This window comes from Phascolarctos cinereus, unplaced genomic scaffold (genome assembly GCF_003287225.1).
Source record: "Phascolarctos cinereus isolate Bilbo 61053 unplaced genomic scaffold, phaCin_HiC Scaffold_3;HRSCAF=262, whole genome shotgun sequence".
NCBI lineage: Eukaryota > Metazoa > Chordata > Mammalia > Diprotodontia > Phascolarctidae > Phascolarctos > Phascolarctos cinereus.
The window spans coordinates 144,850,416-144,877,922 of NW_027555736.1; the positions used below are offsets into that span (position 1 = coordinate 144,850,416).

The 27,507-nt window shown below is 45.3% G+C and overlaps 1 protein-coding gene and 1 long non-coding RNA gene across 3 annotated transcripts in view; one reads left to right on the top strand and one right to left on the bottom strand.

Moving 5' to 3' along the window:
• Positions 1-891: 891 nt before the first annotated feature.
• On the top strand, positions 892-27,503 carry LOC110206186 (uncharacterized). The gene is made up of 3 exons (XR_002323827.1): positions 892-1,039; positions 22,221-22,366; positions 27,357-27,503. It is a non-coding gene; the product is annotated as an uncharacterized LOC110206186 (long non-coding RNA).
• The window catches only part of IGDCC4 (immunoglobulin superfamily DCC subclass member 4), a 44,351-nt gene continuing 31,600 nt past the window's right edge, over positions 14,757-27,507 (bottom strand). For both annotated transcript variants that reach the window (XM_020983187.2, XM_020983180.2), the window contains 7 exons: positions 26,699-26,826; positions 21,499-21,669; positions 20,972-21,109; positions 20,107-20,212; positions 17,722-17,953; positions 16,675-16,836; positions 14,757-15,630 (listed from right to left, as the gene is read on the bottom strand). In XM_020983187.2, the coding sequence (XP_020838846.1) occupies positions 15,166-15,630; positions 16,675-16,836; positions 17,722-17,953; positions 20,107-20,212; positions 20,972-21,109; positions 21,499-21,669; positions 26,699-26,826 (1,402 nt within the window). In that variant the 3' untranslated portion in view covers positions 14,757-15,165. The remainder of the gene's footprint in view (positions 15,631-16,674; positions 16,837-17,721; positions 17,954-20,106; positions 20,213-20,971; positions 21,110-21,498; positions 21,670-26,698; positions 26,827-27,507) is intronic.

Genomic DNA, 27,507 nt, shown 5'->3' on the forward strand with positions numbered 1-27,507 from the left:
GTCATACAATAAGTGTCTAAGGATGAATTTGAACTCTGGTATTTCTAACTCCCGGTCCAGGATTCTATCCTTTGGGCCACCTGGGATCTTCAGCATCCTTTGCCCTTTTCCGCCGGAAGATGAAGGACACAGGTACCCACTCCAATACCGGGAGAGATCGGATGCCTGGGTTTGATTTCGGCATGACTGTGACCTAGTCCCTCTTCTGAGGTCGTTCCCCCTATTAATATAAAGTATACTGTAGGAGAAAGGAAAAGAAATTCTAATTTTTCTCCGTTCTACCCTAGGTCAGCCCAAATCCATTAAAAAAAAAAAAGAGGGAAAGTCCTTTGAAACTGCTCCCTCCTGCCAAGAGGCTGTATGTGTTACATTCAGGGGATGTGAGTTTGAAATTGGACTCTGCCACTTTACTATTTCTGTATCGTTGGGCAATCTACCCTCTGGAAACTCAGTTTGAAGTACAAAATCTGGAGATTGAACTAGAAGGCTTCAGTCCCCTCAGGTGAGGGAACAGAAAGGAGGAAGTAGGGGAGGAAAGGGAGAAAGGAGGTGAAGATGAGATGTGAGAGAAAAAGATTGTTCTCATGGCAGACCACTGAAAGTCCAGTTTCTCTATCTCCTTCACACCACAGCCTGCTTGGCTTGTTATCCAATTAATGAGACCCAGCACCGCAAACTGCTCAACTTTACCCTGAGGGTAAGGGAGTGGGGCTTTTCCCCGACCCCCGAGGAGCCATACAAAAGGAGCCTGGGATTCAGAGCCAAACCCTGTTCTCCACCCTACCCACCCCCAGCTCTCTCCCTTTGTGACCTCAGGGAGACCAGTTCCCTCCCTCAGGCACTAGCTGACTGAGACTGATAGCTGACTGCTGACCTGGGGGCGTAGGGGTTGGGGGTGGGGGGCAAGCGAGGGAGGAAGCGTGCCGCTTAGAGAGCAGGCTAATCAGCATCTGGGTAAAACACATCGCCATAGAAGCCAAGAGGATTTTCCTTCCCTAGAGTGTAGCATCCATCTAAGTGCCTGAGTTACTTTCAAAGAGTGAGTAGACGAAAATATTAACTCCTTCAATAATTGTGTATTGAAAAATTCTTTAAGACGGGATAAAGCAGCCTATTTTCAATCCCTACTTAACCTTCTCTGGTCTCTGGCCAACACCTCCCGAACTGCTGTGGAGGTAGGTGCATCAAGTTTCTTCAGTGACTCCAGGTGAGGGAAGATTGTATGCTGTTAAGAGACGATAGGAGCCCAGGAGAAAAGGAGATAAATACAGGTCGAACATTAGGGCTGGGAAAGCCCGACCAGGATGGGAGCAGGGGACAGAGAACCGGTCCATTCTGTCCAGCCAAACGGAGATTACTGACATAGCCCTGTGCTGCCAAGTGCAGGCAAGCTCGACCCAGTCCCAGAGTGAGTGTGTCTGTATACAGGCATCCTGGATGTATGAGCGTTTTTTTGTATGTGTGTATGAACCTGTGTATCTCGGCGCACTTTTGAATGGGTGGAAAAGTAATAGTGCTTGCCCGTACTCCTGTAAGATATATCTCTCACCGGTAGCAACACTTTTTGCGACCCTGGAAAACCAGGTTTTGGCTTTATTTCTCCCTAAGACCAGAAGCCGCATCTCAATCCCACTCTGAGTCCTACGCTGAGACTCTTCTTTTCTAACACATCCCTAGTCCCCGCGCTGTCCCTTCTGTTCTCAAATCCCACTCAGCTACCCGCACACTAGTTGCTTAGTTCCAATACCATCTCCCCTTACTCAGGGACCAGTCCCTTTCCGGTTTCCTTCATTCCAGTTTCCTCCAATTTTCCCATTTCAATCCAGCTCTAAGCCCCCTAACTCCAGGCTGAGTTTCCTCTCCTTTCCTTTTTGTGCTGGCTGTCTTCTCACTGCAGGAAACTCACTGCAGTCCCTCTGGGACTGCTCCCTCCCTTTCTCCCTTCTGTCTGGGCTAGGTTACCTCTTAGACTGTTTTATTTCCTTCACCTGTGTCTTCCTTCACTCTGGGCTCCATTCACTCTCAGATTCAGACTCCCCTCAGACTTTACTCCATCCTCTCTCCATCTCCCTTCACTCCGGGTTTCATTCCCCACTCCATCTCCGTGCACTCTGGACTCCAATCCCTTCCCGTGGCCCATCCTTGCTCCGTCTACCTTCACTCCTAGCTCCATTCCTCCCCCCGGTCCATCTCCGCTCCATCTGCTTTCGCTCTGGACTCCATCTCCTGCCGGGGTCCAACCCCTCTTCATCTCCCTTCACTCCGGGCTGTATCCCCGCCCGGGGTCCATCCCCACACCATCTCCCTTCACTCTGGGCTGCACCCCCTCCCGGGATCTATCTCCGTTCCATCTCCCTTCACTCCAGGCTTCTTCCCATCTCGGACTCCGCCCCATCTAGTTTTGGTCCCGGGTCCGCTGCCCTCTCGGCCCCGCCTCCCCTTGCCCCTGTCCCTGCCTCTGCCCGACCCCTGCCCCTACACTCACCGCTTCCGAGAACGAGCTGCAGCAGCAGCAGCAGCAGCAGCCGAAGCAGCAGCAGCCAGAAGCGGGGGCGCAGGAGCGCGGGGCGCGGCGGAGCCATGGGGTGCTTTGCTCTTTTCCGCTCAGCTCCGGACCTGTTAGTGTCCTCCCTGTGCCCCTCGCAGACGGCGCCGGGGCCAAGATCGGGGCCCGGGCCGCGGCCGAGCCCGGGCGGCAGGAGGCTGGGGCCGCATGCCGCTGCCTAGTAGCTTCGGGGCTGCGGGGGACTCGGCGCTTGCGCCATCTTGCACATAGAGGAGCGATCTGTCAGCATCTCGCTCCGAGCGCTCGGAGCACACGCTCCCCACCCGCCGCTTGCCCGCTCTCTCCTCCCACTGCCTCCACTCCCTCCCCTCTTTCCTCCCCCTTTCCCCTCAAGCCACCCTGTCCCCTCCCTCCTCCTCCCCAACCCCCTCTTTCTGGAGGCCCAGTCTGGGGAACAAAAGACCCAACCAGCGCTTTATTAGGCCGGACATCCCCGGCAGCGCCGCTGCCTCCCCCTCCCGCCCTCCTTTCACTCTTTGAACTGAGGCCGGCGGGCCCCTAGAACTCCCAAAGCTCCATCAGTCCCGGAGAGCCTCGGAGCTCTCTGGACCTCTCCCTCCCGCTGGAAGGAAGGTCTTTGAGAGGGAGTTACCGAGAAAGATCGGGGGAGCACCCTCGGGTTTGACTTTCAAAATAACTGAGAGGGGAGAAGTGGAGGGGGTTGTGGGGTGTACGTGTAAGTACAGGGAGTCTGGAAGAAGAGAGGAAAGAGGCAGAGATGCTCTGTTTTGGAATAGACCAACCCCCTCGTGGCTTACCACTCAATGAAGAATCTGAACCAGTCTTTAGACTCTAGATAGATATCTAGGTGTATACGTGTAGGGAAGATAAACAGATTTTGTGGTTGTTAGTCGTGCCCGACTCCTAGTGACTCCGTGGACCATACTGTGTCCATAAAGTTTTCTTGGCAAAGATACTGAAATGGTCTGCCATTTCCTTCTCCAGTGGATTAAGGCGAATAGAGGTTAAGTGACTTGGCCAAAGTCACACAGCTAGTGTCTGATGACAAATTTGAATTCAGATCTTCCTGACTCCAGGCCTGGAGTCTACTAAGTCCTGAGTCTGCTGAGCCACCTAAGTGTCTCCTAGGTGATAGATGAGATAGATAGATAGATAGATAGATAGATAGATAGATAGATAGATAGATAGATAGATAGATAGATAGATATGTAGAAAGATGTAGATGTGCAGAGAAGATGGGTAATGTGTGTGTGTAGAGACAAGAGAGGTAGGAAGGAGATAAGGAAAGATTAGAGGAAGAGAAATGAGAGAGGGAGAGAGAGAGAAAGAGAGAGAGAGAGAGGGGAGAAGAGAGACAGACAGACACAGACACACACAGAGTCCTTGAATTAAACAGTGCAAAGTTTATAGTGACCTCCTGGGAAGCATGTAAGTCCCACAAATTCCGTTAGGTCATTCAGTTGTGAGATTCTTAGGATACTTTCTCACCCTGGGATAATCTATAGCTCCAGATCTACTATTATTTGGATAAGAGAGCTAATGAAAGTCATTTACAGACTTTCATCTGTAAAATTAGGATGAAAAGCAGCCAGTTGTAGTTGATAGAGGATAGAGGGCCTGCCTAAGGTCAGTAAAAATGGGGTTTTGAGTCCTACTTCTGACACATACTAGCTGTGTGACACTGGTCAGGTAATTTAAATTCACAGTGACTCAAACAACTCTCTGAGATTATAAATTATGGATGAATTGCCAACCTGTGCGGAAGAGGGAGGTTTCATACCAGGAGCTCCCTACATTGATAAAACCACAGGTATAAACCACCAGCCCCCTTCACCAAAATGAGGCTATTCCTCCCAGACTACTTTTGAAGTGGTATTTTTAAAATTTAAGATGTTTAAACACAATGAAAAATTTAGTATGACAGAAATTTAGGGAAGACTATTACCATGTTTTTTAATTGGAAAAATTTCAAAGACATCATCTGTCAAGGAACACATTGCTGGTAATAAAACATAGGACCCAGGTGAGGATCTATGTTAAGAGCATCCATGCCACATATATTTACATAGAACATTGTCCATGCTGTCTTATCATGCTCATGTTACTCCTGATGAGACTGATGAGTCTGTCACAGACTCAGCAAATGTTGGGTACTTTGAGAGACCAATCTAGTCCATTCCCTTCTTTTACAAATGGGGAAACTGAGGTCCAGAGTGATAGTGATGTGTCCGAGATCACACACTTTCCTATCCAATGGCAAAGCCATAATTGGAACTTGGATCCCCTAACTTCAAAATCTAGTGCTCATTCATTCATATATTGATTCACTTACCATTTATTGAACACCTACTATGTGCAAGGCACTATGCTAGGCACCATGGATTGAAGACAAAAATAAAATATTACTGTCCTCAAAAAGCTTCCATTCTATAAAGGGGGCAATAAGATTGGCTCATTGATTTAGAGATGTAAAGGAATTTAGGGAGGTCATCTAATCCAATCTGTTCATTGTAAATATAAGGAAAATGAGGCCCATGTACATAGGTAAAGGAATATAAAATATATTCTAAGTAAATATAAAATAATTGGGGGGGGAGGAATCAGGAAAGAGCCCACCTAGGCAGTACCCCTTGAGCTGAGTCTTAATGGGAGTTAAGCATTCGAAGAACCAGAGGTGATAAGAGTTCATTCTGGGAATACATAGGGAACAGCCCAGTTTGGCTGTAAGGCAGAGTATGAGGAGAGTTTGGAACGACAGGCTGGACTGGAGCCAGATTGTGGCAGGTTTTAAATGCCAGGCACTTGTATTGTTTGTATTTGATCCACTGCAAGTCTTCCACTAAATGCTGTTTGTGTCTATGCCTTCAATATTTGTCTGGAATCAGGCAATCTTCTCACTGAAGAGGGGAGAGAATCTCACACTTAGCCTGGGACCTTCGGATTTATGTATTTGGGGGGAAGGGATGAAGACAGGCTCGTCCCTTTTCTCTTGGTCACTCACAGATTGTTTGATCCTGTTTTCATCTATCTGACTGGGAGGTCATGTGGCATGACAGAAAGAGCATCAGGCCTGGTTCTAGCTCCAGCTTTTACTAGGTGCTTTGGGGAATGTTTATTCCTTTCTCTGGGCTTCAAGTTCCCAAATCTCTAAAATAACTGATTGAATAAGACAATCTGGAAGGTTTCTTTCAGTCCTCCTCCTTCTTTCCCAGATCTTGGTTCTGATACCAGGAGACTTGGGTGCCAGTGATTGCAATGTAATCAGGTTGCCTCTAAAAGAATGGGTATATGGGGCAGCTAGTGGCAGAGTAGATGGAGCACCAGCCCTGGAGTCAGGAGGACCTGAGTTCAAATTCGGCCTCAGACACTTGACACTTACTAGCTGTGTGACCCTGGGCAAATAACTTAACCCTATTGCTTAATGCCCCCCCCAAAAAAAATTGGGTATGAGGTTAGAACCACATGAATTCAATTTAAACAAGATCTGCACAACTTTAGAAATTCTAAGGTCTTCCATGTATTTGTTGGGTTGGGGGAGGGAAAAAAGTATTGAGGGAAGAGGACAGGGGAAGACCACTTACCTGTATAAAGCACTCATCTCTCAGTTCCTGAGGGTCTGGTAAAAGGATACCTAACTGGTTACTATCCTATGTTTATCATAAGAGAACATGGCATCAGTGGATAATGTTGAAGTTGAAATCAGTGAGACCAGAGTACAAATCCTGCTTTATGACCCTGGGCAAGACACTTAGACATTCTTCCTCCCCCCTTTTTTGGTGAGGCAATTGGGGTTAAGTGACTGGCCCAGGGTCACCCAGCTAGTAAGTCAAGTGTCTGAAGCTGGATTTGAACTCAGGTTCTCCTGACTCCAAGGCCGGAGCTTTATCCACTGTGCCACCTAGCTGCCCCTACACTTAGACTCTCTTGACCTCAACTTTCTCATCTGGAAGGGGCAGCTAGGTAGTGCAGTGGATGGAGCACTGGACTTGGAATCAAGAAGACATCTTCATGAGTTCAAATCTAGCCTCAGACACTTGCTAGCTGGGTGACCCTGGGCAAGTCACTTAATCCTGTTCACCTCAGTTTCCTCATCTGTAAAATAAGCTGAAGAAGGAAGTGGCAAACCATTCCAGTCTCTTTGCCAAGAAAACCCTAAATGGGGTCATGAAGAGTTGGACACGACTGAAACAACTCAACAGCAGCCACAAATTGAGGATAATAATAGCATTTACCTCCACAGAGTTGTTATCATGATCAAATCAGATCATATATGTGTAAATGTTAAAAGTTTATTATTATAATTATCCCACTTCAGACACCTACCAGCTCTGTGATCCTGGGCAAGTTTGTTTAGCCTTGTGGAGTCTCAGTTTCACCATCTGTAAAATGGAAAGAATCGTAACACCTATCTCACAGGGTTGTTGAGAGAAGCAAATGAAATAATGTATATAAAATGTTTTATAAATCCTAAAGTGCTTACATAGATGTGAACTTTTATTATGGTTAAAGGGACATGTTAACTATTGGGTGAGGGGAAAAATAACTCCCTGGCTGAAGTGATTGATTTCCCTGGGGAAGTGCAACAATCTTCCCACTTCATGCACTCCCAACTTTTCCGGGGACCAGAAGAAGTAGAGTTGGCTTTTTCAACTGCTGCTGCTAGTTTTCAAAGTCATGCTCACAAATGTGTTAAACCTTCCAAATTTATGAGTCCACAGTTTGAATGATATGCAAAGATTGGTAATCTATTATGTACAAATATGCTTAACTCTTTTCCTCTATGATGTCCTTCCAGCCTCCCCTCCCCACCTTCATTACTTGAGGATCTCACCTACCAATCTACTCTGGGGTCAGAATCAAGACTGACCAGTCTGTCTTTTTCCTGCTTCCATTGATTGGTATGGGGATCCAGCCCTTCTGAGGAATCATATACCACGTTCACAGAGCCAGAGGTAGAGGATTGAGGCCTGTATTCAAATCCCCAGTGTGCTACTGAGTGTCTTCTTCTATTCCTACTGATGTGCTCCTGAATGCACATGGAAAGAGTCACTTAATGTCTAGACTCCATTTTCTGTAAATTTATGTTTTCTAATATCACCTGGCCTTTCCTGTTGCATGGCAATCCTTTGATTCTTCTTTTGTTGATTCTCACGTTCTCCTTAGCATCTCTTCTAAACTTTCTCACTTCTCAGACCTCTTATATTACCTCCTCCCACTCTCTCTCAGCAAAGGACTTTGCCTCCTACCTTACTAAGAAAGGAGGCCATCTGTCCAAAGATCTCCCTTCTCCCCATCGATACCTCCAACCTAGTCTTTTTCATCCCTCCTTCTCTCCAGTCTGTGATGAAAAGATGATCTCCTTGCCAACACCAGACTGTCTTCCACTTGCACTATTGATCCCACCTCTTCCTGTCTCCTTCAGGGGTTCCATTCCCTCTCTCTGTTCTCAAATCTCTCCTCATTCACAAGCTCCTTCCTCACCACCTACAAATAATGCCCACGTCTACCTTATCCTGAAAAAGACTTCCTGCCATTATCTTCAAGCTATTGCCAAGTATGTTTCCTCCCTTTGGTGGTCAGATTCCTAGAAAGGAGTACCTCCATTCATTCTTTCAATTTCTTCCTACTCATTTCTCAATCCATCCCTTGAAATCCGACTTCCTACGCCTCTACTTGACTAGAACTCCTCGTCTCCAATGCTATCCACAATTTCTTAATGGCTAAATTCAATGGTCTTCAATCCTTGTCCTTCCTACTTTTGCTGAGACTTTTGCCCCCCCCCAGGTGGTTCTTTCTTCCCATTGGATTTTCATGACACTCTTCTTTCTTTGTTTCTTTCCTGCCTGTTTGACCACTCATTCTTAGTCTCCCTTGCTGGACTATCACTCTTTCCATCTATTGAATGCAGGCATCTCCCAAGTCTCTGTCCTGTGTCCTCTCTTCTCTCTCTGCATTCTCCTTTGCTTGTAAATGCCTATGGGTTGGTGAACTCATTAACTCCCACAGACTCAAGTATCCTTGTAGGTTACTTCCAAATTATATATGCAGTCTTTATTGCTCTTCTGAACTCCCATCCCATATCACCGTCTGTCTTCTCAATTTCCTTATCTAGATGTCCCATAGGTATCTCAAGCTAAATATGTACCAAACAGCACTTTCCCAAACTTCTGTTGTCAGTACCACCACTGTTCTGGTTACTCAAGTTAAAAACTTTGGGGTCATTCTTGACCCTTCTCCCTTAACCAATCAGCTGCCAAGTCGTGTTCCTACCTCCACAATATCTCTAGCAGTGAGTCTGTCCATCTACAGTCTTTTAGTCTTTCCTCACTTCTAGTTTAGACTATAGTCTCCTAGCTTTCCCTAGCTCCAATTCATTATCCACATAGCTGCCAAACTGATATTCCAAAAAACACAGTTCATGCCAATCACCTACTCAAAAATTTTCAAATATCCTTGTGGCCTCTAGGATTACACACAAAATCATCAGAGAAGTGACGATAGTGTGGCCTGACATTTTAAAATCACAAGTTGGCTTCTTAAGCACCTACTATGTGTCAAGCCAAAAAAAAAGGACAGTGTTCGTTCTCAGGGAAGCTTATTCCTCTTCACACACTATCCATCCAAGTCAAAGTGACCTGCTAGATGTTCCTCATATGCCTTTCTCAGCTCCCACTACCTCTCGCTTACAGACTCTGTAGCTTCTTCTAAAACATAGTTCAGATGTCACCACGAGCACAAAGCCTTTCTGATTCCCCTGCCCCCCCCAGTTTTCACCCTTTCCTTCTCAAATTATCTTTGTATAGATTTTGTATTTTCTTTTTCTTTTTTTTGATTTTGTATTTTCTGACTACTGTACATGTTACACCATCATCACCTTTCTAGAATGTAAACTCTTTGAAGCAGAGGCTCATCATTTTTGTTTTGGTCTACCCAGAGAGCTTGTCATTCAATTGTGTCAGTTGTGTCTGAATCTTTACAACCCCTTTTGGAGTCTTCTTGGCAAAGATACTGGAGTGGTTTGCCATTTCTTTCTCCAGCTCATTTTTACAAATGGGGAAATTGAGGCAAATAGGGTTAAGTGACTTGCTCAGGGTCTCATAGTGGTGTCTAAGGCTGGATTTGAACTCAGGTCTTCCTGACTGAACCCAGCACTGTACCCTAGCTGCCCCTAGCCTTGCACATAAAGGTGCTTAATAAATGTTCTAGAGTTTTGTGTATGTAAGCATGTGTGTGGGGACTAGTACCCTAACTATATGAACCTAGATTCATAACCTCTAGAATGCAGTAATCACGTATCTATGTTTCTTGAGTAGGCATATATTCCATGAAGATTTATGTTGCAATGATGGAAATCTCATGTTATAGAAAATGATGTCTTATAGGCTCTACATTCCCAAGGGCCTTGTTCAGTGCTGTGCAGACAGAGAAGTAAAGTTAACAAAATGATGCCCAGATCACCTCAAAGATTCCTACATAGAAAGTTCGGATCTTTTTTCTTCTGTGCTTGTAAGAGAGAACCTGATTCCCTGCAAGACGGTGGAAAGAACATTAGATTTGGAGCCATAAAACCTGATTTCAAATACTTACTCTGTTCCTAATTTGATTTTACCATTCATTCCTGTTTTTGTATACCCAGTACCAGGCATAGTAGTATTTAATAAATACCTTTTGATTGACTTGACATGCTGGGTCTCAGTTTTCTCATCTGTAGGAGGGTGTTGGACTTCATGACCTCTACAGTTCCTCTTAACTACATGATCTATGGCTACATGTTTTCCCCACATCAAAAAACACCACTTCTCATCTTGGAAAAATTTCCTCGGGCAGAAAAGCTGTTTTCCACCACTATAAGTACTACTCTGTAGTTCTGTCCACTCAAGTGGCCAGCACCCTAGTTCAGGTCTCCGTAACCTGCATTGCAATAGCCTCCTAATTGTTCTCTCTTCCTCTGATCTCTCCCCTCAATGCATCCCCTGCACACCTGTCAAATTGCTATTCGTAAAGTGCAGGTCTGACCATATTCCTCCCCTTCGTAAGAAGCCTATTAACTTCCTATTGCTTCTAGGACAAAATACAAAATTTTCTGCTGGGGCTTTTAAAGCCCTTCACAATCTAGCTCCATCTCCTTTCCAGGCTGATTTCATTTCACTTCCCCCATTAACTCTACATTCCAGCCAGGTTGGCCCACTTGAAGCTCCCCATTCATCGTTCCATTACTAGGGCAGCTAGGTGGCAAGGTGGATAGAGCCCTGAGTCTAGAGTCAAGAAGACCTAAATTCAAATATAGTCTTAGGCACCTACTAACTCTGTGACCCTGGGGTCACCTCTGTTTGCCTCAGTTTCCTCATCTGTAAAACAGGGATAATATACCTTCCAGAGTTTTTCATGAAGCTCAATGAATATAATAATTGTAAAGCACTTAGCACAATGCCTGGCACCTAGTAGGTGCTACAAAAATGCTATTATTCATCTTTGTTATCATTATTATTTTTTTGGCTAGGCAATGGGGTTAAGTGACTTGCCCAAGGTCACACAGCTAGTAAGTGTTATGTGTCTGCGGCCAGATTTGAACTCAGTTCCTCCTGAATCCAGAGCCGGTGCTCTATCCACTATCTTTGTTATTATTGCACAGTCTGAAGTAGTCTACCTCTTTTATTCTGCTTCCTGGTACTCCTAGTTCCTTCAAGGATCAGTTCATGTATCAGCTCCTATGAGAGGCCTTTCCTGATTCTTCTAGGTGTTGGTGCTGGGCTCCCATCCCACCCTCAAATTACAAAATACAAATAAAATAAAACGTTTTGACTTGTCTGTGTAAAAGTCATCCATTTATGTATACCCCTCCACCAAAGTGTAAGCTCCTTGAACACAGGGAGTTTGACTCTTCCCATCTTTGTATTCTTAGTGCTTAGAACACAGTATGTACTTAATATGTCCTTGTTGAATTGAACTAAATTTGGTTCCTGTGGAGAACACAGCATTTTTTTTTGGAAAATAGTTTATTAATTCATTAATGGAGGGATACATGGTCATTGCCATCTAGGCATCTTAATGCTAAAGAATATCTGTGAGGAGAGGCGAGAAGCTGCTAAGGAAAGATAATTAAATAATACAGCATGAGCTAATACAGATAAATAGTAGGGCAGGTCCTGATTACAGTTGTCATGCATCATAGGAAGGAAATCTTAAAGCAAAATCATTTTTAAAAAAGCAGCATCAGTGAAAAGTGATAAAAGAGTGGAGACTCTACCCTGTAATATACCAACAATCTCTTTCCCAGTAAGTACTTTTAAGAGACAAAGACAGCACCTCCGAGATTACTTGCAGAGTAAAATAGCATCTGCAATGCTGGGGAGGATCAGGCCCACTTTCTTATCAAGTATGAGTTATAGGCAGAGACCAGATTTATTACTTATTTGCTTTTGAGAAACAATTTCCCATCCCAACCTAATGGGTTATAAATTGTCTCATTTGCAGCTACTTAATTTAAACCAGAATTTCACTGCCTGTTAAACAAGGACATGAAAAATGAGGACATACAGTGCCACGCTAACAGCGTACAGCCAGGCCTGAGCTGCTGCCATAAACATCAGGGTAGAAACATGAAAACAAAATAAAGCAAGGATTCTGACCTTCTGAACAACAAGCCAATGTGCACAGCTGTGTAGTCAAACCGTAACCCCAATGGCTAAGGAAATGGCAGGAGAATGGTTCTGGGTTCAGCAGCCTCCAAAGCCAACATCCATGATCTTTGGTGGGATGCTAGTGATGATGGGGAGGGTTGGGGGGAGGAAGCAGGTCTACAGGTTAAGGGTTTCAAGCATGAGTGAAACAAACACGTAATAAACACACAGATGCCTTCTGTTTCCACACCAATAGTCAGATGAAGCTATAGGAACTCTGGGATATATTTCATGATTTAAGGGGGAGAAAAAGTAAAAGATATTGCTTCTTAATTTGGCACAGAAGCCAGAGTTAACCCATGACTCTCTATTCTGTTTAAAGTAGCAAACAGGGAGAACCTTCTCCCCAACCCAACCCCAAATACAGTGCCCTAGGAAAAGGGTCAAAGCGAAAAGCAAGTGTCTATCCTCCTGCCTAGGGAATGGGAACTGGCATACATGAGTAGGAATAATGAATCAATGAGCATTTATTAAGAACCTAGTATATGCCAAGCACTGTGCTAGGTGTTGAGAATCACAGGATTTAGAGATGGAAAGGACCTCAGATACTATGTAGGTCTTGTAATGATTTCAGAAATGAGTTTAAACCAAAGGAACAAAACATGGTATCCTTGTGCCCTGGCTCTGAGGAGATCTACTTTCAAAGATCTTGGAGGAGAGGGAAGGTGGGGGTAGATGCCTACCCCTTCAGGGCTCCTATCTATGAGTGCAGAGCCTTAAAAAGAAGGCTGGGAAAGTTCAGTGCTCCATAGGAGTACTGCTACTTAAACTGATCTGTCTGGTGCCTGCGACTAGATTCAAGTCAAGTTTCAAAAGTGGAGTCCTTTCAGTAGGGGAATTGGCCAGGTTAGCCCCAAACCTGTGGTAGCTGCACTCCGGACTTTCTTGGGTCTAGGGAGCTGGGGTATGCACCCTTTTCAGTATTGCTCCGGAAAGGAAATCTTTTCCCCACCCCAACCTTTTCTCACAGCCTGCTCTACTGGCAGGTTAAATCAGAGGGAAAATTGATTATCCAGGCAAATGTGACCATGTGAACATCCAATTTAGATTATGACACTACTGCCCCAAATTTAAAACAAAAAAACCCCAAAATCTTTTGGATGAACTGAATTAACCCAGCTGTGTCCAAGGCCAGGTGGAGGAGGGAGGTTGATGCTTTACAGAGAAGTGTGAGCCTCCCATACAGGCACCTGACAGGCAGGTGGGCTATGATTTTTTTTAAAGTCACTGCAGTGGGCACAGTTGCATCTTTACAGAAAAGTGGTATAAGAACCAGTTACATATCTATGGGGCAGGGGAATCACTTCAGCCTCTGAAACAGACGTGAGGTAGTCCTGTTGTGAGGAGGGAAATGTAAAACCAACCACGAGAGAAGCGAAAAGGGGAGATGGTAATGAAGACGGGAAAGATGAAAAGAACAGACTAGAAGAGAATATGAGAGAGATGAGAGAGAGAGAGAAGGCAGGTGAAGGAGGAGGTGAGAGATGAGAGAGGGAGAAGGGAAGGAGGAGGTGAGAAATGAGAGAGGGAGAAGGGAGGGGAAGGAGGAGGTAAAAGATGAGAGAAAGAGAGAGAAAGGAGAGAAAGAGGAGGTGAGAGACAAGAGAGGGAGAAGGGAAGGAGGAGGTGAGAGATGAGAGAGGGAGAAGGGAGGGGAGGGAGAAAGTGCGAGATGAGAGAGGGAGAAGGGAGGGGAAGGAGGAGGTGAGAGATGAGAGGCAAAGAGAGGGAAAGAGAGGGAAAAAGAGAGAAGAGAAATACTGAATGGGGGAGATCCATAGGATAAGGGGAGGAGAGGGGATAGAGAATGTGGGAGGGTAGGAAAAACAGGCGAGAGAGAAATGTGGAGGGACAGTTCCGGGGTAGAGAAATGTAGGACAGGAGAGAACAACAACTAAGGAGAGATGGAAGGCATTTACAGGGAAGAGGGCAAGTGACAGAAGAGTAAGGGGGGGAAATGGGGATGGGGCAGAGAAGGAAGAAGAGGGGAAGAAAGACAGGACAAGAGGGAAAGTCTGAGGGGGTGGAGAATGGGGATGAGGGAAAGGAGACAGGGAGAGGGAAATAAGATGCGGGAGTAAGAGAGAGATAGGAAAGAGATAGAACAGGGGGACATAGAGAGAGACAGAGGGTGATGAAGATAGAAATGCGCAGGAGGAAGAAAGAAAAGGGGAAGGAGAGAAGAGGGAAAGATTTTAAAGGCAGGGAGAGATGCAGGACATGGGGAGAGAAACTAGCAAGCAGCTACAAAACCAAGCTTTGCTTGAAATAAGATAAAACCAAGTTATTCAGAGAGGAATCAGAGTCACTTGTGCACACAGCAGGAAAATGGGTGGTGGGAAGGAGATGCACCTAGAATGTTAGGCACCTGAGCCTACTTGGAGCTACCTACCCCCAGCCAGAGAGGGAGGCAGTCTAGGGCTGGCACTGTCTTGCTAAGACAGGGTGTTAGAGACACTCTCAGAGTGTGTAATAAAAGATGTGGAGTTATGGAAAGGTTGGCAGGCCACAGCAACAGGAGGCGCTCCCGGAGACTGTCCTAGAAAGAATATTATCTACTAACCCATTTACTCCTCATTCTCATAAACACTGAGCAAAGCCAATAGTAGAAGATGCCCACGATTCCCCAACAAACACAATACCCTTCCTCCCAACCCACTAACCAAATGTGTGTGTCCACATGTATGCACGGGTCTTCAGAAGAACACGTATGATAATGTGGAACAGAGCCTAGTTCTTAAGGGGCAGGAAGGAGTGATCACCTAAGAGCAGTGAGGCACTTTGGGAAGAGCAGACTCCTAGGGTGTGGGATCTAACTGCTCCAGGGCACCCACTGGCTCCTCCCAAGGGGCCCCAGGGAGGTCTCCACATGGCTTAGCGAGGAGGTACACATACATATGCACAAATGCAGATGTTGCTTCACATGGTCCAGATCAAATGGGTGCCAAGCTTTACCAATCAGGGCCACAAACTCTGGGTTGTAGTGGATGAGTGGAGGCCAGAGGAGCTGCCCTGAAGCTCATCTAGTTGTCCAGAAAGGGTTGGGGATCCCTTCATCAGCTGCCCACCCCTATAGGTATCAGGGTACTCAGTGGCTGTTTTCTCCAAGGCATCTCCATGCTGGGGAAAGCCATTGCAGAGGTCTTGGACACTAGCTGCCTCTGGCTGGTGAGTCTGTGTGTCCAGCCCTGTGGCTTCTAGCTCACCTCCTCCCAGGTCTCTACCTGGCCAGTCTGTTTCCAGCCCCAGCTCACTGATATGGGAGGGGGAGGCTGGAGACCCATGGGGTGTGGGGTCCCTAGGCTCTGGGCCATAGAGCTCAGGATCATGGTGCCCTTCGGATGCTGAGAAGTCAGAATGGACAATGACATCAGCCTCCACTTGGTTTCTGCAAGATGAAAGAGGTTTCTTTCTTCCATCACTCTGGTAGGGACAAAGAAGACAAAATATAAAAAGTGAACATGCTGGGAACACAAAGGGACCACCACATCTCAGAATGGAGGGATAATAAAATGGTTGTCATACCCCAGATTTTGGGGAGGGACAATGAATGACCATCACATGGGGGAAGGGAACTCAGAGTAATCATCAGACCCTGTGGGATACACAAGTCACTGCACATGGAAAGGCAGCTCACTGTAGCGGAAAGAGTATAAGGCTTATGGTCACAGATGCAATACTAGCTACGTAACCAATGCCAAATGACTCCATCTGAGACTCAGTTTCCCCATCTGTAAAATATGGATAATAACCCATCTTACAGAATTGTGAGGAAAGTTCATTGTCTTTCTAGAATCACAGTTCTAGGGGACTTAAGGATCATCTAACCCAATTTTCTTATTTTATAGATAAGAAAACTGAAGCCCAGAAAGATTTAGTCACTTGATCAAGGTTATGTAGGTGCTAAATAGCAGAACATAGATTCAAATTCAGGTCCTCTGACTCCATTACTCCACTCTGCCTTCTCATTATAACCTGAATGTGCTATATAAATAAGAATTATTCTGTTACGTATCAAGCAGATAAGACTAAGAGATGGACATCCAGTCGTCCCAATCCCCTTAAGTCAGAGGAGCTCCAGAACCACAATGGGTGGGTCTGAGACTGTGAGGTCTGAAACATTTCCATATAGTTTTGAGGCCACTCTGAAGGTTCATGTCCCTTTATAAGATGCTGAGCAGGATAGGTTGGAGGGAAAGAGGTACAGAGAAGTTCCCAAATGAACCCAAATTCTTCAGAACCAGTGCCCTTCATGTACCCTTCTTAACCAACATATTCATTTCCAGAGGAAGACTGGAATCCCTAGGTAATTCACAAATCCCATGTACTCCTAGATAACAGGTTTAGCTAATGAGATACCTCTTTATCCCAAAGAAGAGTTGATGGGTGATACCTGATGAGGGCTGTTCCCGCACACCAAATGCTGGCCCAAACCCTCACCATTCCCACTTCTCCGTATACACTAACCATCATGGCATCATACATCAGGGCCTGAAGTAGCAGGGTCTGCCCTGCTCCAGCTGGGGGCAGCAGGGCTTGGGTCAGAGCAGAGTTAGCCCCTGTCTGAGGTGCCCCACATCCAGCCCAGGTTCCTGACCAGCTCAGCCCTCCAGACTGAGCCCATGTGACCTGCAGGCAAAGGGTAAAAGACTGGTCAGTGTTCAAAGTCAAAGCCAGATTCTGCTACGGGGTAGGGATGGAGTGAATGGAGGCAGTATGTGAGGGAGCCTGAAAGGTGAAATTTATAGGTGAAAGATGTCCTTTTACATAGGCCTTAAGATATAAAGGATAAAAACTAGGAGATCAAGCTGACTGGTTCTTTCCTGATGGGAAAGATGTTAGGAATGGCTCTATTGGGAGAGAGGGCAGGGGTCAATGTCTGTGTGTGGGGGGACAGGACAGGAGAGGAGAGGGATCTGTTTTACACTGGGAAAGGCATCTGGTTAAATCTCCAGAGTCTGAAGTGGAGGCATGGGGCATGGTAAGTGAATCAGTGAGTGTGGGGGAAGGGAGGAAGTTTGGATGAATGATCAGGATCTAGGACATTATATTCCTACTTTAAGTTTATGCCATTTACTATTGATCCCATTTCAGATGTGCTCACTGTCTACAGGGGAGTGAAGTGGGTGGTGGGTAGAGTAGAAGGAAGGACCAGCAAGAGAAGTTGAGTCTACTGGGGAGGGAGGGGGATTGACCTTGGAGGTCATCCTAGCTGTTCTGAATGGGGCTCTTGATCACTAAGGGTTACCCATGGTGTCTATATGGAACCCTTCCCCTCCGTGAGAACCAAATTGGCCAAATTTGCCAGAGGGCTGGTGGTCCATCTGTTCTCCCCTTCTCCACTGACATCTGGCCCAGAGGAAATGGAAATTATCGCTTGGCACATGCTATACTCTGCCACCCCCTGGTGTCCTAAGAGAGAACTGACACGTGGGAGCAGCTCGAGGAAGCCACCAAACCGTAGAGATGTGGTCAACCTGAGGACTCTTGTGGACAAGGGTCTACAAATGTCACCTTTCTCTTGGTGTGACCGCGACCTTCAATGCCACCGCCCATGAGGCTGTGCACTTCAGCTGCCTCGTCAAGATCTGGGAAAGGAGAGAGGGACCCATCCTGGAGCCGGGGGTCAGGACACACAAGGGACTCGAGTTCATGGGCAGCAGGTGGACCAGGTGGACCCAGCTGGGCACGGGAGTAAAGTCGAGGGTTCTCAGCAGTGGGAGAGGCCAGGCCAGGGAGTGATTCCCTACAGAAGAGGAGAGATGGAGAAAAAGGAAAAGGAATAAGTGGTGTGCTTGGGGTGGGGGAGGAATCTTGAAAAAATCCAGAAGCCATTGATTGGTATTGGAGTATGAGCAAATGGATCCTAAATCCTTGGAGTGTCTCCTGAATGAATGATGACATATCCCCTGGCCAAGAATTCCCACCTGTTTTTATTTCATTTCCAATAAGAAACAACAATTTCTCAACTGGAAGAATCCTCAGCAATTATCTATTCTAAGCCTCATCTGAAGCAGGAAATCATTGTCCTAACACCTGGATAAGTCCAAAGACAAAGACCAGATTCTGCCATTGTGGAGCAGTAGATAGAGTGTTGGATGTGGGTCAGGAGAACCTGGGTTTGAATCCTGTCTCAGACATTGTATGACCCTGGTCAAGTCATTTAACCTCTCTTAGCCTCAGTTTCTTCATCTGTAAAATGAACTCAGTGACCACTAAGGCCCTTCTAGATCTAAATCTATGATTCTATCTAACGCAGCCTGGGTGAATGGATGGCATCTCCACCTGGCAGCCATTGTCCTTTTCCCACCCATCCTGAAAAGTCCTCTCTTCTGAATCTAGGCTGGGGTGAGAAAGAAGTGGTAGAGTGTGTCTTGGATAATGAAGATGACTTACTAATACAGAAATAGGTTTTGCATGATTTCAAGGGTATAACTGATATCACATTGCTTGCCTTCTAAATGGGTGTGGAAAGGACTGGAGGTGGGAAAAGAATTTGGAATTCAAAATTTAAAAAAAGAATGGTAAAAACAAATAATAAATTTATTAAAGGAAAAGTATAAATTAAAAAAAAGAACTTGATTCACATTGCCGATTTCAGATTAAGTCCAAAAGCTGAACAGAAGGAAGAACTGATTCCTCTTCCTGCCTATCCCCACTGCCGGGGGTGGGGGGTGGGGGGGGGTGGCGGCAGCAGTGGAATATCTCATTGACCCAGAACAGTAGAAAAGGGAAGGGCTAGGCAGGGCTGTCTTTTACTAGGCAACTCTGTGTCTAGGGAAATTATTCAACTTGGAAACATATAATGTCAACTCTTCCTATTTCCCCTAGCCCCTTCTCTTTTTCTAATCTCTTCCCCCAAATGCTGATCCAAGATGATAGAAAGAACGAAGAGGAGGGAGAAAGCTTCTTTTGTCAGCCTTTGTCAGCTGTATTCTATGGAGAGTGATGTTGGCATGTCACTGAGATCCTCTCCACCATCACAGGGTGTAGGGTAAGGAAGCGAGAAGGAACCAGTGCTGCTTCTTGTTGTTACTGTCTGTCCTTTGTTCTTGAAAAGGACCATGACATCAGGAAGGACATCAGAACATGATGCCATAACTTGCAAGTGAATTGGATGTAAGTGAGGCAGGACTGGGAAAAGTCACCAGCCTTACTTTCTCCTCCAGAGCCATCTGGGTCCAGTGGCAAGATATAGATCAGGACGACTGGAGATGGCCCTGGAGCCAGTAAACCAGCAACAATGAAGATATATGGGGCAAGCTATGACCAAAGAGATTCTGGGGCAGATCCTTAAAATAAATAGTGCATGTTTCCAAACCCCATCTTTCATTTTATAATCATCACTAATAGTTCCTCCAGCTCAGTGTCTGATCTTGGATGGGGGTGTCCAAGGGCCATTTGGAGGGAGGCCATGGTTTCACTCCTTGATATCATCTCAAAAATTAGGGATATCTCCAAACATACTATTCCTTTTATAAGGGAATTCTTATTTATAAGGATATCCACCCCTAAGCTCTCATCCAGAAGTTATCTAAATCTTTTGTGGAAGCTAGTTCCATCTCCCCCATTATAATACAAGTGCCTTGAGGGCAGGAACAATGTTTTTTTATGGTTCTTTGTGTCCCCAGTGCTTAGCACAAAGCCTGGCATACAGTAAGCATTTAATATCTACTTGCTGACTGACTGCCACTGTTCAGAGTGATTTATTTTTTTTTTTAGCTAGCAAGTGTTAAGTATTTGGTCTGAGGCTGGATTTGAACTAAGGTCCTTCTGACTTCAGGGCCAGTGTTCTATCTACTGTGCCACCTAGCTGCCCCTAGGGTGATGTTTTATGGAGGAGAAGGAGAAAGAGGAGGAGAAAGGCTGAGGAACCTTTGATTTATACTTCTCATTCACCTGTGGGAGCTGTTTCGAAGGCCAGCACACATGCAGGCAAGGAGGCAGAGCAGGCCTAGGCAGACACCCACAATGATGCCTGTGACCGAGTGCACGTCCAGGACATCTGAAAGATGTAAGAGAGAGACTGTGGACAATCAAAGTACCATGTGCTGTAGACAGTTCCAAGTATTCAAGATATCCTGAGGGTCCTTATACCTTCCATGGGAAGACCCAGAACACATCCTTAACACATAAACATGGGCAACACTGATTTTGGGCAACATGTCAAGCAGGTTATGTTGGAAGAGTCCTTAACCCAGCCCTTGCCTACCACGGGACTTTTGGCATGCACTGGACATTCAAAAAACGTCATTTCTAGAAAATATTCTAAATCAACCCCCCAGTGAAACAACTGCCCTCCCCTTGCCTGCCAAGCCAAACTGGTCTCCTAATGAAGCCATTAACCTCTTCCCCCACTCAAAACAAATGGCTTCCTTATGAAATCTGTGTTCCCACCAATCCAGGATCCCAAACTTAGTTCCCAGACCCCACCACCAAATCAGACCCTCAGTTAGCATTAGCTTTCCTACCAAACAGATCTCCTAAATCAGAAAGTCTCCAGTGTGAAATAGGTCTTTCAACCCAACTAACTCATTCATCAAATCAGAAGGGTAACCGTCTGAAATGGCTCAGGGTTAGTCTTGTCTCAACCCAGGAGACTAGGTGAAATGATCTTTGGGGTGGGGAGAGAGGAGGATGTCATTCATTCAAGTCTTCTGTGATTTCAGAACTAGCTCCTAAATGGTATGTCTCAGGTTCCTTCTGGATACCCCTCCCATTGGAGAGCCGTCTGATATGAGTTCTTTCCTCCCCCAACCCATACCTGAAAGCTTCTCCTGCAGGGTGAGCACATCCTGCAGACCAGAGAATGGCCCTGGTCCCACCTCTGTCCGTGCCCCCATCTTGAAGAAATACCTAGTGTCACTTTCCAACCCATGTACCTCAGCACTAAAGATGTTTCCTAAGGGAGAGCATGAAAAACAGAGGAAACAATGTTGGTTGGTGGTCAATGGGGATGGTCACAGAAAGAAGCTTCCTGAAAAACTCTGCTACATTTCCCCACCCCTGTCACACCCCCACCAGCCGACCTCCTGGCCAAGGAGCCCCTGATTCACTAGGAGGTGTTCAAGCTAGCCCCACACCAGCATCTTGCTCCTAACTAAATGAACAAGAAGACAGGCTTTGGTTAAACGGTTGAAAGAATTTCCTAAGTTCTGGAATGAGCTGGAGAGTTCCCCTCCAAAGATGAATTACCACTTGGGCCTGTCATGGAGGAAGACAGAAGAGATGGGACAGTTTGCAAACTGCCTGAGAGGACTCTGTGGGCTGGGAGGCCCCGGGCACACTCACCATCTGTGGTGAGCAGAGTCCACAAGTGGTCAGGTTTTGAGTGGTTGGAGCTGTAAAGGATCAGATACTCCACAATCACCCCGTTGGGCTCCACGGGCGGACACCAGCGGAGTCGGACTGTAGATGGGGTGAGAGGGCTTAGGCGAAGGTCAGAAGGAGGGGTGGAGGGCCCTGCGTAAAGTTAGAAGGGGAACACAGTCAGGGGCACAGTCACTAAGACTTAAACATTGAAGGGGGCATGGCATTAAAGGAAGTAGAAAGGGATGCTGAGAGCCTAATAGATGGGAGGAGGCAATGGGAAAGAGGCATCGTTAAGGACCCTACAGAGTGTGGGACAAGAGACAAGGGTACAGGGAAATATGGTGTATTATGGTGGAAACAGTAATGGTTTGGAGTTAGGTAAGTTGAGTTCTTTCTAATCCTGGCTCTGTCCCTAACTTACTGGGTGATCTTTAGATTCACTTTGCTGGGTCTCAGTTTTCCCATTTGTAAGACAGGGGTGATAACAGCCTCGCGAGTTTTCAATAAGGATCATATCTGTCAAAGTACCTTGGAGAGCAGCTTCCATAAAGTCCTTCTGTACTTTCCAAATAATGGAAATTTAACCTGAAAGTGCTGGCATACTACAGATAATATGTATATAACACTGAGATTCAAATTTATCGAAGCTCTGGATAACCAGATCACACAACAGTACACAATGTAACTTATTTCCTATCCAGAGTTCAACAAACCGACCAGCCTCAGAAGCCTGCATTCAGCAGAACTGAGGCCCGTGGCAGCTGGGTAAGAGAAGAAGGCAGCCTGACAGAGCAGACAGGAAGCCTGAAGCCCAGGAAGACCTGGGCTCAACTCCTCCCACTGAGAGGTACTTGCTGGACAAATCACTTCACCTTTTACTGCTCCAGGCAACTCTTTTTACAGACTCTATGTTACAGAGGAGATGGCCAGCTTTCATTGGTAGAGGGACTTTCCTCATCTGGGAGTTCCCTATACAATAAAAGCCCGAGGCCAGTCCCTATCAGCTGTGCTAACAACATCCAATTTGCCTTTAAATGCCATTTATAGATTGACTCTTTCATGTCATCAGCCTAAAACATTTAGAAGTTTAAAAATTGTTAATGGACTTTCTGAGCAGGTGCTAAAGAAAGTATACATGTGACAGAGGAGTTATGATTATCACTGTCATGAGAGCAGTGTAGTATAGTGTTTGGAGAGGGGAAGGCCCAGGTTCAAATGCAGTGGGCCTGACCTGCACCAGCACTGAGCAAGGCACATCATTTCTTAGTTTCAGGTAACTTTATATTTTCTTCAGGTAAGCCTGGTTTTTTTTTTTGGCAATTGGGGTTAAGTGACCTGTCCAGGGTCACACAGCTAGTAAGTGTCGAGTGTCTGAGGCTGGATTTGAACTCAGGTCCTCCTGACTCCAGGGTCGATGCTCTATCCACTACACCACCTAGCTGCCCCTCTTTAAGCCCATATTACAGATGAATTCTCAATCTGCATTGATAGAATTCCAAACACCAGTGAAACCTCAGATATGGACACACACTATTATTACCAACACCATCACCACAGCCTCTTATAACAGAGGCAGTCAGATGGTACAGTGGATAGAGCACTGAGTCTGGAGTCAGTGTGTGACTCTGGAAAAGTCATATAACTTCTGTTTGCCTCAGTTTCCTCAACTGTAAAATAAGAACCTACCTCCCAGGCTTGTTGTGAGGAGCATATAAAATATTTATACAGTGCCTGGCACATAGTAGGTGCTTAATAAATGCTTGTTCCCTTCCCTAATGTTTGTGTAGGGCTTTATTTTCATTCAGTGTTTTGGGGCTGAACTGGTCCAGGGGTATAATGGGACAGATTACAACTGAGCTGGTGTTTTCCCCTATTCATACTGGTCCTCCTGCATCCATTCTCTCTCCTTCCCAATCCAGCCTCCACACAGGTGGAATTGATAGTCTCAAAGCACAAGTCTGATCAGGTCACTTTCTTGCTCAAGAATCTTCTCTGGCTTCCTTTCCTCTGGAGGACAAAATGCAAACTCCTTTGTTTGGCATTTAACGCCTTTCACAATCTGGTTCTAGCCTACCTTTTCGTGCTAATTCCACATGGCTGCCCCTCACACACCTTGTGCTGTTTCCCAAAATGTGCTCTGGGGACTTCTGGATTCCCTGAGACCAGGGGATCTTTCAGAGGGTCCAGGAGACCAAAACTGTTTTCATAATAATATTAAGACATTTAGATATCTAACATGATAAATATTGACAGATATAACCCACATAAACCAAAGCTCTTCAAATTCAAACTCAAAAATTCAAGAATTTTTTTAGAGTGTAAAAGGGTCCCAGGATCAAAAGTTTGAGAACCATTGCTCTGGTAAAAATGGCCTCCTTGCTGGTCCCCATGGACAACTTTCCATCTCCAGCCTCCACATCTTTGCATAGACTATCTACCATAGCAGCAACGCTCTCTCCTCATTTCTCACTCTTAGGTCCCTTGAAGGCTTAGCTCATATGCCATTTTCTAGAAGAGGCTTTTTCTGGTGCCTCCAGTTGTTAGTGCCCTCCCTCCCCATCACCAGATATATATTTTGCATCCAACCTATATTTTCTTATCAGTGTCCATGGTATACTCTCCCAGAAGAATAAAATTCCTGGAGGGTGGTACTGTCTCATGTTTGTATCTGTAGTCCCAGCACCAAGCATAGCGTGTGGCACACAGTAAGCTCATAAGACATGCTTGTCGATTGGTATATGTCCATACTCCTCCAAAGGAAGTCTACCCAATATGTTGGTGGGAAGAAGTGGATCATAGATCATGAGCTTGATGGGTTCTTAGGTTGATGTATTTCAGCTCCCTTATTTTATAGATACAGAAACTTGAGACTAGAGAGGTTAAATAAATTGCCTGATATTAACAGGCAGTAAATGGAAGAGTTGGGATTTGTTGCTTTTTTTTTTTTGGTGAGGCAATTGGGGTTAAGTGACTTGCCCAGGGTCACACAGCTAGTAAGTGTTATGTGTCTGAGGCTGCATTTGAACTCAGGACCTCCTGACTCCAGGTTCGATGCTCTATCCACTGTGCCACCTAGCTGCCCCAAGAGTTGGGATTTGAATCCAGGTTCTCAACTCCAAATCTACTGCTTTTTCTACTGCACCATGGTATCTTCCTTTAGGTTCTTTTTAATATTTCCTAGGCACCGATATAGCACTTGGGCTGTCCATCTGTTATTCCTTACCCTTGATAAATGACTGGCCCACCTCATTTTCTGATCATAGGATATATTTGACATTACTTTTAGTGTTCAAGTCTCACTACTGAAAATATGTGGGAGCCACTTAAACCCACCATTTGCCTCTCTATTGACCTTTGGGTCATCCACAATTTTTATTTTTCAGGTATGATGATGTTCTAGGATCCACAGACAAAAAACATCTCTAGAAGAAGACTCATATTTGTGATCACCTTAATTTGGCTCTTTCCTCTAGTAAAGCAGACAGCAAACCCATTCATCCCTGCCTAGCCTATGTAATTCTCACCCATGTCTTCTATCAAGTTCACTGCGAAGGGCCCATCCGTTGTCCTAGAAGCCTTCTTCAATTTCTATTTCTGTGGTATAGATACTAGTGGCATACACATCCTGCTCTTACCATATGTCCAGCTCACCTTTTTCTATCATATGCTTCCCCAGTGACACCTTTCTTTAATTTTTTAAAGTTCTTTATTTTTTTATATGTTATGGCTAGCTCCCACCTACCATGTGATTTTCTACTGCCCCCTGAATGATCTTCATTTTTAATTCTTTGGAGGCTGATGTGTTCCATGACTTGAAGTCATTTTTAAAAAATAGACTACGAGACCATCAATATTAAAAAGATGAGCCTTTGTGTCTGGGAGAAGTGTGGGGTCATTAAAGGGGCTTTGTAATTTCTCAAAGGCAATTCAGCCTGCTCTTCCACTCTTATTTGATTTGAGCCCCAACTCATTATCCATTTATATATCCATTATCCATTTGTCATAAATACATATCTTGTCCAAGATATCACTACATATATAGATAGGCAGATATATGATAGAAGAGCTCTATTTGTCTAAATGCATGTCATAATCTGCACAATAAACATCTCCATCCATTTGGTTTTTCTTGTGTGGATGCATAGGCCAAACTCTTTTAAGTGGTTATAGAGCTCATCTAGGAAGTCTCTGTAACGTTCCAAATCTTGATAGGATGCTATGCACAAAGGGAAGAATCTGGAAGACTTCTCTATGCATAAGAAATTTGTCTTCAACTTGTATTCTGTGATGGATCACCACGACAACCAGCATAAGCCTTCCTTAATAGAGGGCTAACAATCTTTCTGGTAACTCCATTCTCCGTCAGCAGCTCTGCTTGACTTCCATTCCACAGAACATGCCCCCGCCAGGTACCCCATTGCTTCTTCTCCTTTGTAACCCCCTGCCCCAGCTTTTCCTTCTCCTTTTGTGTGTTGTCTCCCCCATCTGAGTGTAAGTTCCTTGAAGGCAGGGACTATATTTTTAATATCTATATCCCCATTACTCATCACGGTGCCTGGCACATAGTAGGCACTTAATAAATGTTTATTGAATTCAATTGAAAAATATATCTCTGTTTCAGGTCCTCTTGTATGTTAATAATCAGAGAATTCAATGTACAAAACAATCCTCATATTTACATCTGTCAAAGAATCTTGTATGATCTTAACATACTGGGGGAGTCTTACACAGGCAAAGACCTGTTGGAGAAAGAGCCACTGCTTTGTTCTTTAGTTCAAATTTTAAAAGATCCACAAACAGTAAATACACCAGGAAACTGTATCTATTTCACCTTTCAGTCAACTGTGGCTGCAGAAATCATTTACAAAAACTTGTCTGTTCCCTTTTCCTATTTGATTCTCATGAGGCAGGCAAAAATTATCACTCCCATTTTACAGGTGATAAAAGTGAGGCTTGGGGAGAATAAATGATTTTCCAAAGTTGAATTAGATAAACTAGTAAGTGGACAAGCCAAGATTAGAACTCCTGACTCCAAGGCAGGTGAACTCTTTCCGTTACACCATAAAGTCATCCTCTTTAGAGATAAAGAATCTCAAGGTGGTTGAATCAGGTCCTGAAAGGAGATTAGGAACCTGCCGAGAGTGAAGGGAATGAGAGAGGCAGTTACAGAGTCACTCACGGTCAGGCAGAGTAGAACGTTCCACCACAGAACCAAATGGGCCATCCACGCCCACTCCATGGGATTGCACTGCAAACTCATATTTGGTGAATGGCTTCAGTCCCCCAATGAGGATGTCTTCGCCAGAGCTGTCAGGGGAAGAACTCAATTGAGCACTGAGTCTGACCCTGGCCCTCCCCTTCCCAATGTCCCCCATCGCTGAGGCCCATCCCACTGGTTTCCCACTTTCCTCTTTGAGGTGGGGCAGATATGTAGAGACTTCTAGAAGCACTTAGCTTTGGCACATCAAACCAAGTCATATCCAGAGGGGAGGGACCCTGGATACATTCATTTTCTAATTTAAAATTTCAACTCTAAGCTACTTCCTCCAGGCACACTTAGGTCCAGCCCATTTTATGTCCAAACAATACAATGCCTGGCCTATCCTCTCTCAACAAAATTTCACCATTGCTATATGTGGGTGTGTGTATATCCTGTCCCCTCCCCTATGAAGTAGGAGCTCCCTAAGGGCAGAAACCACATCTTCCTCAACAGATAGGGCACTCCCAGGAAGTTGAAAACATTGTCTATTCTGTAACATGTTCAAGTACTAAGTACAGGAGGGCTCTGTCCTGTGGGGGTTTAATTCCAATGTCATACCCTTTCCTTTTTCCTACAGGTTTACTGTTCTAAAGGCAGTGACGGCCCTGGTATAATCCCTGACCATCCTCACTCTGGTGAAGTGAGGGAGCAGTGATAGGTTCCTGAATCCCTTACCCCACGTCTTCCTGCCCATCACTCCCTGTGTCCCCTTCCCCATTTGCATGCTC